We start from the raw sequence: 15827 nt of genomic DNA, 5'->3' as shown, positions 1-15827 counted from the left end.
TAGCAATGCTCCCATCTCTGTGGATGAAGCCCTGATTTGTAGGTCCATCTCCCAATCCCTCCAGCCATCACTCATAAACAAAACTCCAAGACAGCAACTCCTCCACTTGAGGCCCTCTATTGTTTTTAGGTAGAACTGATCCAATTCAAAAAGTGATTTCTTTTTATTGCAAAATCTGACAAAGATTAAGTGTATTTTTCTGAGATTAATTGTTTTTGGTGCAAAATGACATTACATGGAGAGAAAAATCTCAAGCATCTGTTAACTGACACATTTGAGACAAAAGCATCTGTTCTGTACTCCCAGAAATCAATTCAGTCGTCTGCAGGAAAAACCCAGCACCCCCTCAAACATCCAGTCTCAAAAAGCTATTATGGCCCCACAAATAACAGGGTCTAACCCCCTATAGATGTCAACATCTTTTCCTTCCCTTTGTTGCATATTATGGCCAAATGAGTCATTCAGTTCAGTTTCACAAAGGCAACAGCCTGGCTCAGGCTGTGGACAATTTGTTTTCCTTCACTTCTGAAGTAGGCTTGGTTAAATTAACCCGTCAGTCTGCAGGGAGAAGACAAAGTGAGGCCATGAGAAATAATCACACATGTAAGGTTGTCAATAAAGCACTGGTTGAACAGTGCTTAGCAGTTGCAGATGGTCGTAATGCAAACATATGACTAATCCTGTTAGCCAAAGATAATCTAATTGGGCTGCATATATTCATAATTTATTTTACACTCCTGATATAAACTGTAAAGACCTGTAGAAACCACAGAATCATTTATTTTTTCACAAAACATCACTTCATTTAGCTGTAATTGAGATCAAACCTGTAAATTCCTCATAAAGCTCAAAGGTAAGTGGAATACAACACTGAGTAGCTTAACATTGTTGTTGCTGGATTTCCTTATGCTTAAATTCAACAAAAAATTCCAAACATCCAATTTTAATGCCACCATTTACTAATTATACGTTTAATTTGATGAACCCTTTGGTAGTTGTTTACTAATGGATTTTTACTAGTTTTTCACAGGTAAGCAGGACAGGCAATAGAGTAAATTAGAAAGGTTCTGAAGAAATTTTGATTGGAGCCAATGCAGCTACTGTTTGAAGGTCAACTTTCTTTTATAAAACCCAACGGTACTTTGAGATTGACTGTTGTAATAATCTAAGATGACAAAATCACTTGACAAAAGATGACAAAATCAGAGGCAGTCAAAAACAGATTTAAAAACAAGTCTCAGACTAATCTTCACTGTGTAAAAACTATAAATTGTGTTTCAGAAATTCCTGAAGCATGATCAGCAAATTTGTCTGGTGGTTACACATGTTAATTTTTATATGTCCGCACTGCTTTATAAAGGAGATACAATAAGTTGAAAGACTGTTTACTTCCAGTCCTAAAAAGAATCTTTTGAACCCTGATGCAATTGGAGTCAATGAGAGTTTGGGTGTGTCCACTCTACACTCTGGGGAGATTTGAGAGAAAACCATAAATCCTACAGCACTGACAAACAGGCTAAATGAAAGAAGATACAAATGCTGGCACTTTGATGAACAAACTGTATAAGAAGTATAGAAATTGTGGAAGTAAGAGGGGTTTGTTTGCAAACGTTTTCAGAACTTTATGATAAATAAAAAAAGTTGGAGTACATCATCACACTCTAAGTTTAACATTTTGTAGTAACATATTCAACATTCATAAAGCTAAAAACTATAATTGTAACAATCTTTAAAATTATGAGACTTGTTTAAACTTTGAAGACTGCTTCTACTGTGAAGTTTGCTTGAGCTATAGAGCTCCAAAGAGGGCTGGGTTTTCTTACTCATTTGGCCAAAACCCTATTGTTTACTTACTTTTTCCTTTTCTGGGTCACGGGGAGCTGGTGTCTATCTCCAACAGTCACAGTGTTAGAGATGAGGTACATCCTGGACTGGTCTCCAGTCCATCAGAGACACACATAGAGACAAATGAGACAAACAACCATTCACATTCTCACTCACACCTAGGGACAAGTTAGAGCTTCCAATTAACCTAACATGAATATTTTTAGTCTGAGGGAGGAAACCAGACTACTTGGAGTAAACCCACGCATACATACAGAGAACATACAAACTCCACACAGAAAGGCCCTAGGAAAGAGTACTAAAGTAATGCACTCAAGTACAAGTAAAGTTCCTTGTGTAATAATCTACTCAAGTAAGATCAAAAAGTAAGTTATTATAAACTTACTTTGCGTAAAAGTTACTTAGTTACTTTCTTACAGCAGAGGGCATGTCTTCTGTAGTGCATGGAGGACAAGAGGAATTTTTTTTCTCAAACAAGCTCTTAAATTAAATAAAAAGCCTTGTAATTAAATATGTAAATACAAAATAAAACATGTCCACAAATGATATTTAAAACACTTCAATAGAATAAATGATAATTTCAGTGCAGACCGTCCCACGGTGCTCAACTTGTTCAGCAACAAAACATGTTGAACAAAGCAGCTGGTAGAAAACCTCTTCAATGACCTGTCCTGATCTGGATTCTGATCACAGTTTATTCTTGTGGCTGCAGTGAGACAGGTCTTACTCACAGAGATACAAGAATATATAAACTTGACTTTTAAATCAGTAGAAGGTACTTCTATTAAAAAGAAGTTCAGGTGTCATGAGATTCTGCTGGCCAGTGGATTACCAGAGGACTGGACTACGATGTGAGGTTAACAGTTTAGCTGCTCTGATGAGCTGAAAGTCTGAGCCTGGTTCAGTCACCATGGTAACAGAGACTGAGTTTGAATCTGGTTAGATCACCATGGTAGTAGAGAATGAGTTTGAGTCTGGTTAGATCACCATGGTAACAGAGAAGGAGTTTGAGTCTGGTTAGATCACTATGGTAACAGAGGCTGATCTGATCAAAATAACTGAACTACTACTTTAACATTCAAACAGCTGCTGATTGTATGTCTGTTAATAAAAATATTTATTTAAACTTTATTTGATATTAGTTTTACTGAGACTTAATTTACCAACATAATAAAAATAAGTCAATCATTAAACCTCTGCTATGAAGTGAATAATGAATAGTGAATAATCAGCTGATAAGTGAATGAAGCTGGTCTACTGAGATGTTTTATTCATTCTCAATAAATTATTTTTCAACAAGCTGTATGTTTTAAATAGACCAGGTCCACTTATTGATTCTTTGACATGTTTTCAGTTTTTTAGTTAATGATGCTCCCTGTTTATCATCACATCATGGTATAGGGCTAGCATAATTAATAACTAGTTAGCCTACCAACTACTACAAAGCTAACAAACATTTAGCAAGCATCAATGTCAGTTTGACTAATATTCATAAAGTTTCTTATTAAACTGTGAAAGCCTCATTTTGTGCCACTACAGGCTACAGGACTGAGTCTCTCTCAGCTAACAGCAGAATTAAGCAGCTTCCTTCTTTTAACTTGAAGCTAGACTTTAAACTTTAAACCTTTTAAACATAGTGGCCAGGAGTTCCAGGAGTCTTTAGTTTATGTATGTATGTATGTATGTATGTATGTATGTATGTATGTATGTATGTATGTATGTATGTATGTATGTATGTATGTATGTATGTATAAAACCTTTTATATTTCACCTTTTGTCCATGTTATATGATGTACTGCCACTAAAACACAGTGCACTATTCCTGGTTGAGCAGCATGTTTATATATATTTTTATACAAGTTTTTCTAAAGCTGTTGAAGGCGTAGTGAATTGTACATTGAGAAGGAAATGAATGAATAATGGACAAACAGCAATAAGAGTGCCTCAATGCTTTGAAGCACTTTTAATAAGCAGTGTTGGTGACTTTTTTTATTATAACCCCAAGGATATAAATTTTCAACCTACTTCTTCTTTTTCTTCTTTTATTTTGGTTATATGGCAATAAAAAAAAGCTGAAGCCAAGGTTTCTGTGGAGATTTTGAGGGGTAAAAAATCCCAGCCAGGCTGCATTTGAATTTCAAAGCTTTGCCAGTGAATTCATAATAGACCCCTCAGTAAGCTCTGTGGCAGCCTTTATGGCATTCCAGTTATACCAGTCTCATCAGAGACCCCCTCCCCAACCCAAGTTCCTGCAGGCCGGTGTGCTGCCTTGGCTCTGAGTTGTGACAATAACAAAACCTATAATCTCATTTGAACACACAGCAGAACTTCCTCTGTCTCCTGCTTCTCACACTTTGTTCCCTCTCCACACAAAAATGGTTTGTTCTTTTCTGTCCTCCTGTCTTATCTGGAGTTTCCCACTAGGATGCTTCAGGGTGATCATGACTACCTCTCCCCCTGCTTTCCTCCCTCCTCCCTCTCACTTCTCATCATGTTAGTGGAGCCCTGGCTCTTTTCTTCACTGGGGGAGGAGAGTACATGTGGGTGAGAGATGGTGAGGGGGAAAAAGGCCTGCTGTCACTGGAGGTGGTGGCTCCTGCTAGATGTGAGTTCACTCTGGGTGCTGGTGTATGTGCAGGGGTGGAGTGGTGGTGAAGGGGGCAGGGGGGTATTACGTGGGAGGAGTCTTGGTGCTGTTATTTGTAAAAGCTTTAGATGGATGATTACTCTGGGTGTGAGAGATAGAGGGAGTGAGGGAGTCCCCCCTTTCTATTTTTTTCTAGTGGCTCACTGTTCAGTGCACAATGACTCAATGAAAAGTGGAGGGGAGAGGCAAATGCACTGTACAACTGCATGAGAGAGAGCACAGAGAACACACGGGGGACTGGAAGAAAAGAAGCCAATTGGAGGAGCAGTAAAGCTGAGGGACAAGTAGAAAAAGAGGATCTACTTGTCCTTTTCCCCTCTTTTTTATCTCCACTCTAGGATCAAGTTGCTCAGTTTGAGCTGAACTTCACCTGACTGCTGTTGTCTCTCTCAGCCTCTGAAAACATTTTCTTGCTCTTTCTGCCCACTCTTCAAAGAAAGTAGAACCGGAGGTGTGGTGGTTGTTATCCCCCCGCCCCAGGCAGGAGGAAGGAATAGGATCCGTAGCTGGGATCTGCAGCGTTGTGGAGCTCTGCGGGAGAGCAGAATGCTTGCTGGGAGAAGAGGGAATGGAGCCAGGTCAGGAGGCTGCAGGATGAGAGCAGCCTCAGGCTGGGCTTTCTGTTCTGGGGTATGGATGATGCTGGCATGGGGGGTTCTGGTTCTCCTGGTGGGTCAGGGAGGTGCTGAAGCATGTCCTGCTCCCTGCAGCTGCCTGGGGAACACAGTGGACTGTCATGGACTGGGACTCCACTCCATACCCAAAAGCATCCCCAGAGGGACTGAGAGGCTGTGAGTAATCATACACACATTCATATATATATGCTCTTCTGTGGGGAATCCTGTACAGTAATGGCATACAGCTGATCTGCTTTTAAAGGGGAAAGACCAACTTAAATCTGTCTGCTTGATTTAGAGCAATTTTTTTTAGGATAATATGTGTGTAAAACTAAAAACAAATAAGGGGGTTTCTGAGGTTCAAATCTGTCTGCATTAGATGATTTAATGATCAGTTAATTCAAAGTATGTATCTAAAATGTGCATTGTGCCTTCATTTTAATGCCTTTCTTGACTAGTATTTTTTTAAAAAATACATTTTGACACTTGCAGTGGATTCAGTTGCTGCTCTGCGGCATTGTTTCCTGCAGCTGATCCTTGTTGCAAATACAGGTTTAATGTATCATTGATTTTCTTTGAAGCTCCTGTTTTAGAATACCTGTTTCATACTCTATACTAACTCCTCATCACTTAAATACTTGAATACAAATCTTAAAATTACTTTGCTCTTCCACAAATATCTAACAATTGTATTTAGGAAGAAAATGTTTCTGCCTCAGCTGTTGAGTGGACTGTACAGATGCACTAAAGCTAATACAAATATAACATTACAGTATCTGTTTTGTGGATATGAGACAAAATCAATAAGAAAATTCCCAGAACCTTATAACTTTCTGACATTTTCCTTTTTTTGACAGTGTTGTATGCCAGAAGTTACAATGCGTGTCCATTAATTTAGAAGTTTTCAGAAGTTAGATTTGCAAGTTTTAGTTAGTGTTTCCAAATGAAATATTAGAAAAATCACAAATCTCAGCTTCAGGAACCTGTGCTGTTGTCCATGCAAAAGATAGATTTATTAGTTTATGTAAAATACAGTTAATGCTTTATTAAATCAGCTGAACAATTCTGTCCTGCCTCTATATATGATGTCAAAGTTTTTTATGAAAAAAAATGTATAAAACTTTTTTTTTTAAATCAGCTATGTTTTTTTTAACTTTATAGACCTGGTAAGTTAGTCTTATTTGATCAGGCTGGCAGTTTGAATGGCATCAACCTGTTTGTAAAACACCTTGTAAACTGGGTACAAAATTCAGTTCTGGCAATCTTTTATTGAACTGTCCCTATTTTCCCAGTTTGTTGCAGGGATTCACCAGAATTGCCATGTTGCTGGTCTGAGCCTCATATGATGTCCTCCTTAAGTACTAAACTAAAAAACTGAAATTATATCCAGCTAGGCCAAGCCCGAGAAAAAGACAGGATGATTGATTTTGTAATTGTAACATCAGACCTGCAGCCCTATCTTTTGAACACAGGGATGAAGATAGGGGCAGATATGTCAACTGATCACCACCTGTTGTGAGTTGAATCTATTGGTAGGGAAGCCTGCCACACAGACCTGGTAAACCCAAATGAATAGTGAGGGTGAACTGGGAACAACTGCCTGAACCCCTGTCCATGAGAACTTCAACTCACACCTCTGGCAGAGTTTTTCACGTGTCCCTAGGGTGGTCAGGGACATGAAATCTAAATGGGCCATGTTCAGGGCCTGTATTGCAGCTTCAGCTTACAGCAGCTCTGACCTAAAGATCATTGGTGCCTGTCATGGCGGTGACCAGAGGACCTGCTGGTAGACACCAGTTGTGATGGAGGCCATTAAGCTGAAAAAGGAGCCCTTTAGGACTTGGCTGTCTTGGAGGATTCCTGAAGCATCTGACAGATATAGGGTGGCCAGAAGGACTTCAGCTTCTGTGGTTCCCGAAGCAAAATCCCAGGCAGGGGAGAAATTTAAACAGACCATGGAAAAGAACCTTTGGTTCTGTCAAACTGTTCAGTGACTCAGACAGGGAAAGAAGTCCCCATCCCAAGCTGTGCTTGGCTTGGCTGGGGAACTGCTGACCGGGACTGGGGATATTGTCAGATGATGGAAGGAGCACTTAAAGGTAGCTCTTTAATCCAGCCAGCATGTCCACTTTTAAAGAGACAAAATCTGAGGACTCAGGGAAGACTAGTGCATTACCAAGTCTGTAGTGCCAGGGCACCAAGGGTGGACAAGATTAAGTCTATAATGCTGAAGACTCAGAACCTTGTGGTTGACAGGTCTTTTCAATGTGACATAGAGGACAACACCAGTGAAATGGCAAACTTGGGTGATGGTTTCCAATTTTAAATAGGGGGACCGGAGAGTGTGTTCCAACAATTGAGGGATCACACTTCATAGCCTACCCAGGAAAGTTTACTCTGAGGAGCAGTCTGGCTTTTGTTCTGGTTGTGAAACAGTGGACCAGATCTTCACCCTTACGGGGTTGCTAAGGGGATCATAGGAGTTTGACTCGCCAGTCTACATGTGTTTTGTAGATCTGGAAAACGCTTATGATTGTATTCCCTGAGGCATTTTGTGGGGGTAGTGTGGGAGTATTTTGGTGTCAGGGTCACCTTGATGGTCAATCTGGTCCCTGTATAACCAAAACAGGAGCTGAGGCTGCATCCTTGGCACAAAGTTAAGGTCATTCTTGGAGCAAATTGGAGTCTGCAAGGGCTGTCTCTTGTCCCCGATCTTGTTTGTGGTGCTCATGAACAGGATCTCAAGGCACAGTCATGGAGAGGAGGAGAGGAGTATGTCTGGTTTGGGAACCTAAGGGTCTCACCTTGGCTTTTTGCAGATTATGTGGTTCTGTTGGCCTCTTCAGGTCATGACGAGTGTGAAGCAGGTGGCATGAGAGACTTCTCCTCTAAGTTCAAGGCCATGGATCTCAATTGTAAACAAGTGGAGTGCTCCCTCCAAGTCGGAATGAGTCTTTGCCTCAGGTGGAGAAGTTCAAGTATCTATGCATCTTGTTATGAGTAATAGTAGCATGAAGTGAGAGACGAATCAACTGATAGGGACCTCATCCACAGTAATGAGGGAGTTGCTTTATTTTATCATGGTTGAAGAAAAAGTTGAATTGAAAGGTAAATTTCTTGATTTAGTGGTCCATCTACATTCCAACTCTCACCTATTGTCATGAGGTATGAAACAAGTCTGAAAGAACAAAATCCTGGCACAAGCGGCTGAAATGAGCTTTATTTATAATATAAATCTCAAGTAAGACACTAAACACACAATTGCAGTTTACAGTTTACAGCAGTTTGAAGTGCAGCTGGCACACTGGCTACAAACGCACGCTCAATGTCTTCCAGGGAAGGCATCATCTTCCAGTGGCTCTTCTCTTCCCTCCAACAGTCGTAGAATAATAACGCTGCCATGAAAGTACACCAGATCAGGAGAGAAGATATGGAGGAGAAACTTTGAATTGTAAACACAAATAGAAAAAGACAAGGATGGCGAATACAAGAGCAAAAACTGAGTCATTCTTATGGACTCATGACAAAGTGCAATTTCTCCTTTGTTTCACATTAAACTACTATTGACTGGGAGTCACATCTGTCTAAATTAGCAGACATATTCAACAATTTCAGGGAAAGTATCCAACAGAACAAAGGAATGAGTTTTCCAAATGATGTTTAAAGGGTTCAAGTATTTATACACAAGTGTTTGTCTTTTAAAGCTATTTTTATTTCTCTTGTTTTATAAACATACACTTTATGTATATTGTAGATTTTTTCTTCCGCATTTGCTTTAGCATTGTTGACAGTTCAATAAAGAAATAAAATGGGGTAGGTGTGGTGCTTTGCTCTATTCAAGGCAACTCTATTATTCATCAGCCTTGTCTGCTTATTGAAGTTGTGCAAAATACAAATGTTTTGCTGTAGTTGAGCAACTGGCATCTGCAGCACAAATGCAAGCATGTAATCAGACATTATTAAAGTTGCAGATTAGGCAGAAGGGGAGTCAATGACATCATTGTTTTCAAACGGTTGTATTCAGGATTTTCCCACTATGAAACCTGATTTAGAAAAATATCTTTGAGGGGCTCCTAAAACACTGTTTTTGTGTAGATGCAAGGCTGAAATGATAAAAAAACAACCTTTGCACATTCACAAAATGCTGTTACTTGGTGGATTTAAAAAGCGATCGACAACTGGAAAGATTTTCCTTGTTCATAACATTAACACAGAAATCCACTTAAAAATGGCCAAAATATATGTTTGAAGAGCTATTTTGTTGCTATTCATTCACGAATTCTCAATGTCTATATATGTTTACTGTTTGCTTGTATTAGAACCATGTGGGGTTCTGAGTGCAGAGGTAACGTGTGTTTATACCTGCTGAGTGTGTGTGTTTATTTCAGGTTCCAGAGTGCCTGTGTATGAATAATTGATAACTGTTAGGGAAGCTGGTAGAGATACATTATCCCTTCTTCCCTCTGGCTTTCTGGAGTGTGGAGGAGATTTTCTTCTTGAAGGCAGATAGCTTTACAATTGGGATGGGGGCTTGATCTGCAGGTCAAAAGACCTGGAACCAGCTTTGAGCCTGCAGACTCATTTTTCTAAGTGAAGAATGAAAAACAAATCTGTAGACACTAATATGTCACACACACTGACAGGAACCCTTCGGCATTAATTTGGATACAGTTTCATTTAGTTTAGAAGAATAGTGTGAATTATTTTGGAAGGATTAAAAATGACAAATTATTTGAAACAAGAAGTAAGACAAAGTCTGACTCCATCAAATGTAGAATCAAATAACCAACAGATAAAAATTGGAGTATTGGAAGGATTTCTACAAAAAATTGATAACTTTCTGTGGGTTCAGTACATGACTGGGAGGTCTGCAGATTGCATCCACCTGTATCTTAACAATTGCAGAAGCTTTCTGTTGGCAGGTTATATTTAATAGATACTCTCAAAGATGTCTGAATCTCATCTTGACAGAACATGCCCTAAATTTAAAAGTGGGTTAAATTGATACTGATCTGGAGAGTATCTTTGGCTGTATTACCTCTCACTTAGTGCAATGAAAATTTGTGCAATTGAGTGTTTTTTTTTAATATCTAATCATGTTAATATTCAGTTTTCTTTTTTAAAAATTATTGTTTGGCAATCTAAAATAAACTCTTGGCAACATAAGCTTAATGAAAAAGAGTTGTTTTTCCAGTTTATTTCTATTTGCTGCATTGACAGGATAACATATATGTTAATAGAATAGTTCAGCCATTTTGAAGTGGGGTTTTGTGTAAAAGTTTGAAATAAATGATATCTTATTTGTTGTAAATAGCTTCTTGATTACCTCAGTTTAAAAAAAACAGTTTAAGTCCGACAAGACTGATGAGCCGATGGCTAGTTTGAACACAGCCAAGACCAAAGTGAATTTCTGCTGTCATAAAAAAACTTTAGTTTCCAATTTTTCATAGCAGTTTCTTATTACATAATTGTTTACTTTAAAAACCATGGTAATTTACAAGCATAAAAGCACCTGCAGAAGTGAAATTTATCACTTCCAGGGCATCTTGTGATTACAGCCATCAAGAATTTCATCATTTTTCTGCAGAAATAACTGAAATAACTACACTCAGCAGACATATTTATGTAGAAATACTGATGTGGTTCAGTAGCAAAAATAACCACAAACTAAGCAAATAATGTCATGCAAATTTGTAGAGGTGTCATATTAGTTACCGTAGCATTGTTTCACACTGGTATGTTGTTTTTGAGAAATAGTTGTGCTATAAGCCTGAAAAAAGACAAAAAAAACATAATTCATTTAGCTAGCCATTTACTTGCTTGCCTGTCAACTGTCTTAGCTGCATTTCTACAGTTTACAGTATCGCCTCTCATTGTGACTTTCTAGCCATATTTGGTGCGTGCAGCTTCAAACAAACTTCCTCATTTTGCCTCAACTGTTCAGGACTACTACAGTTTTGAAGACGTACAAGTCTTTTGTAATCCTCATCAGACATGTAGAATGAGCAAAACAATATTCTGAGTTTAGAAACACACTATTTGTACTAATAATTATAAGTAATCCTAGTTTTGCTATACTGATCAACAACATGACTAAAAATACAATGTTTATTTTATACATCCATTAATACTTTAATTTTTAAGCTCATTCATGTTCTTATTGTATTAAATACACACAAACACACACATTCTCTTTATCACAGTCTTAAGCAATATCCTTTACTTGCACTAGCCTCAGAGTGGGTTTCGGACTGATTTCAACTCACATTCCTTGACACCTAGCATGGATGAAAACTTTTGCCTCTCCCTCCACACTCTGTGTTCTATGGCTGATGTCAAAGCTGACAAGGTAATAATTATTGATAGCTAATAGACAGAACAATACTTCAAACTTATCTGGAGTGTCCCTTTAAGGGACCATCCTGAAGTGTTATCAGTGTTAGCTCATAGAAACCGAACAAATCTTCAAAAACTAGCCATCAAATCAGCAGGTGGATGAATCTTAAAGTGATATTTTAGGTATTTTGATGGAAAAAAGTGTGTGAAGTAATTTTATGTACCTAATCTGAGTATTACCAATATTATTATATGCTATATTAATTATAAATTATAATTAATTATATTATGAATTAATAATATAGTAAATACCAAAGATGGTTTTTCCAGCTTCTGTGGAAAAAAGCGTGTGAAGGTAAATATGCGCTTTTTGGCTGTAGTCATGGAGTTGAGGTGGACCCAGACTGTTTCAGACTGTACTCCTAAAGGCAGGTGGAGGGTGCTGTATAAGCCCCCAGTTGAAAAACGGGTGGCTGATCTCCAGTGGAGAAAAATATGTGGATTCAGAGCTATAAACAGACACGGAGCCCCCAAGCACTGGGGAGGGATACCCCTTTTGTAGTGAGACAGACTTTAGAGCATCTTGTGGTGTCATTACAGTTAGAAGATCTTTTTAGGTTTTTAGAGTACTGGGTGACAGCTCTCAGGGATGAGTTTTCTATACCTCTTTTTGTTTTTGGTCTTAAATACACTGAACATAAGAAAAAGATCCTGACCGTAGGAAAGTTTTTTAGGGTGTTTCAATAAAAAAAAACAAAAAAACAGATGCTAGACCAGGGCTGGACTGATGTGGTTGTGTGTTTTAAAAGTTTGGTCATGGCTTGTTTGAAAGTAGAGCATGATTTTTATACCCTCCCCAGCAATCTGATCTTTTTAAAAGATTTCTGAAGCATTAGACAGGTTTTATGTTCTTTGAGAGAAGATGGCTCTTTAAAATATCTATACAAAGAAATTGACATTAAATAATAAAGTGTGCATTTGGGTATCATGTATAAATGTTTTTTGGTGTAAACTCTGTTTTTTAGTGTTTTATTTTGACTTTAACACTAAAGATTTGTCAGTGTATAGACTGTCTTTTCGAAATGATGTAAATAAAAGTTTTGTCATTTCTTTCTGCCCTACTTCTGTTCGCACAAAACACACTTTACCTACTATGGTGGACCTGAAACTGACTTTTGTAATTTGTAGCCTAGCAGTGACTTGATCAATTTTAACTGTCCATAGTGCCACTGACAGCTCTGAGTGATTCTGGGCTAATATTTGTGGTTCAGAATTATAGCATATCTTAATTATCTCAGGAGTTTCATAAACTGTAGACACCCAGACTGGTAGATATACTGAAATGCCATTTCTATAGGTTGTCATGAACTGTTTGGTTGTTCTCTTGGAAGCAGTGGTGCCTACGGCATGTAAATTTAGATCTATGTTTGATGTAGCTCTTTAGAACCCTGAAGGTAAACATGCAGCAAGTAGGGATAGGAAAGGATTTATTTGACTTATTTTAGTTTGGCTAGACAGATTTTAAAAAGCACATTTTGGTGCATAAATGATGCTCATTAACAAAACCAGGATAATGAGCTTTAACAACATTTAATTTTACCATTGGGTGTCAGAAGGGGGGAAGACGGAGGCGAACCCACTACGCGGACTCATAGTATAAATGAAAGAAAACAATTTATTTAACTTAAATAAACAAACAAAAAGGCTGGCGTGGCAGCAAAACTAACACTAACAAAATACAAAAACAAGAGACAGGGCATGGCATGGCAAGGAGCGAGAGACAAGCAGACAAAATGGAATGATCCAGTGAAGAGTGATGAAAAGTGACCGGTTCTTAAAGACAGAGGATAATGAGGAAAATGGGCACAGGTGAGTGAGAATGATTACAAACAGGTGGAGATGGGCGTGGCAGAGATGATAGGAAAAGTACTGGGGAGGTGGATAGTGACAGGGCATGAACACAGAAACTCAAAACAAAACAAGACCAACACAAAACCCCAAAACACCAGAAACTGTGACATTGGGATTAATAAAGTATTTTTGAATTTAATTTAAATTGAATTGAATTAAATTTGCCAGTCTGAAAAGGCAATCAAACACATGAGACCCCGTGGATACTTGCCTATTTTAATTTTTGAGTGTACCCATGTAATAAGTCTTACTTGGCAAATGAAACATTGTCAGTGGGACCTTTTGAACTCTCCTGTTTTCTGGTCCAACAGCTCGCCACCCTGTAGACTTGGTTAGGCCCTGCCCTACAGCACAGATGAGTGACTTAAACAGCTATTTGTTAAAGGCCTTGTAGCTCAATTAGCATGTAAAGTGATCTGAGTGTGTGTGTCAGCTGCATGGTTAGCCACTGGGGAAAAGAATCAGTGGTGTGGTAGAGTGTGTGTTCAGTATTCCCTGGGAGACAGTCAGCAATAACAGGGTCATTTATCAAGGTGACTGCACCAGTCAAACTCAAATCCCTTCCTTGTTGGATTGTCATGGCAACGCTGTAAAATGGAGTGGATGCCCTTAGGCCTCTGATGAGTCCAGTTATTTGAGCAGAATAAAAAAGGAAAGTGTTCAACAAAGAGAAGAACAGGAGAAAAAAGTGTGTGACTTGGTATTAAATGCAAACATCAGACTTTATGCAGACACTGTCATTGTCATATGTCTTACTTAATATTTAGGAACTTAAAAAAAGAGATCAGTTTTTATTGTTTCAGCCATGTTATGTTCATGCAGGTCATACAGTATAGCTGTTCAATGGATGCTAAATTGTGTTTTCTGATAGAGGTTTTATGGTATGCACAAATCACAGTTTGGTATGCATCTCAATTTTGATGTCACGGTTCAGTACTGTTTCAGTACAACAAATTCATGTGCTACTTTTAAAATTAATTTTAAACTGAATAATCCTCCCAAAGGGGTGATAGAAAAACAAACCACACTACAGGGTGTGGAAGCTCTAAGGTTGCAGGTCATGTTGAACAAGGAAGAATTATCAACTGATAACTTCACTATAAAATGTCAAAATAAATAAAGAGTGTTAGTTTCATTTTATTTGTCCTAAACTTAATGCAAAATAAAAGATAAATAAGAACTGCATAACAGCTTCCAATGAAAAAATACAAAACAAATCTAAAATGTTAACTCCTCACTCCTAGCTTCTCAGCTTCTTGTGAGTACTAGTGTTCTGTTCATACATGGTTTAAACTTCTTAAACAACTGGTGACAAATTTAACAAAGTTCATAAGTGGCCAGAGGGCATTTTAAAGCATGTGAATTATGGCCTTCTTGGCTTTCCAGACCAACACCTCTCACTCTTTACTGTTCACAGGGAAACACAAAAGTTTTCCACATATCTGTTTTAAAACAAACAAATCTTCAAGGTATCTGTGTTCCATCTGAACTGTCAATTCCTGCTTTGCTTTGGTGAAGAGTGCTTTAGATAAGATCTTTGTATACTCTTTTTGCTATCCTTAGCAAAAAGCTAAAAACAAACAAACAAAATAAAAAAGTGTGCAATCTTTTAGATAAAAGTGGTAGTTGTGTGAATAAAGCATTTGTCTGGTTGTGTGCAGGGGAGTGATGATAACTACATGTACCCTCACTGATCCAATAATGAAGATAATTTGACTTTAAAAAAATATCCTTAGCTGCTGCCAATACAAAAATAGTCCACCTTGATATAGCTTTTTCTTAAGAAAGCAGTTTTTAAAGATTCTCTTCATGTTTTTTTTTACGTATATTTGACTCCAATTCTTTTTGTTGTTTTTGTTTCATAAAAATAATATCTTTTTTTTGTCATCAAAGAAAGACTTATTATTCCTGTTACTTTGGCTATACACAAACCCAGAGAAAGTTGTTCAAATCAACCTGAGCTCTGTCAGTGTGTGTTTGTACATACAAGAGGGAGTGTGAGAAAGTGCAGGCCGAGGTCTGTGTTTTTTAAAATGATGCTTATTCTTTATGTTTAAAGGAGAAAGAAATGTGTGAGTGTGTGAATGTGGGAGAGCTCCTGGATGATCACAACTTAAACATGAACATCTGAACCAGAGAGACTGCTGCTTCACACTTCAAAATGAAACTGGACAATATTTCTTGGATGAAGTCATTAAATAAAATGGACACAAATCATGGATAAATTACTTTTCATGCCTCAACAAAATTAAAGGCATTTGTTTTCATTCTAATACAAACATATTAAATTGAACTAAAGGCAACAAAATATGGGGCGCCGTTTGTAAAGGAGCTTGTGCTCAAAATTCATGCCTAAATTTTGTCACATTTAGCTTCAAACACTGTTTAAAAATGTAGTGTTGATTTTCTGATGTCACTTTTTACAACATTTAGCTAGTTACATGTAATTGTTACAGCTAAATGCTAAATAT

General features: G+C 37.9%; 1 protein-coding gene across 1 annotated transcript in view; it reads left to right on the top strand.

The window, feature by feature from the left end:
• The first annotated feature begins 4714 nt into the window (after window positions 1–4714).
• LOC108247446 (slit homolog 1 protein) overlaps window positions 4715–15827 on the top strand; it is a 137265-nt gene continuing 126152 nt past the window's right edge. Inside the window, exon 1 of the mRNA XM_037974921.1 lies at window positions 4715–5283. Coding sequence (XP_037830849.1) covers window positions 5039–5283 — 245 coding nt within the window. The 5' untranslated portion in view covers window positions 4715–5038. The remainder of the gene's footprint in view (window positions 5284–15827) is intronic.

The sequence above is a fragment of the Kryptolebias marmoratus genome, linkage group LG3 (genome assembly GCF_001649575.2).
Source record: "Kryptolebias marmoratus isolate JLee-2015 linkage group LG3, ASM164957v2, whole genome shotgun sequence".
In the NCBI taxonomy this organism is placed as follows: Eukaryota; Metazoa; Chordata; class Actinopteri; order Cyprinodontiformes; family Rivulidae; genus Kryptolebias; species Kryptolebias marmoratus.
The sequence above is the reverse complement of the archived record's forward strand: the minus strand, read 5'-3'. Positions and strand labels throughout refer to the sequence as shown.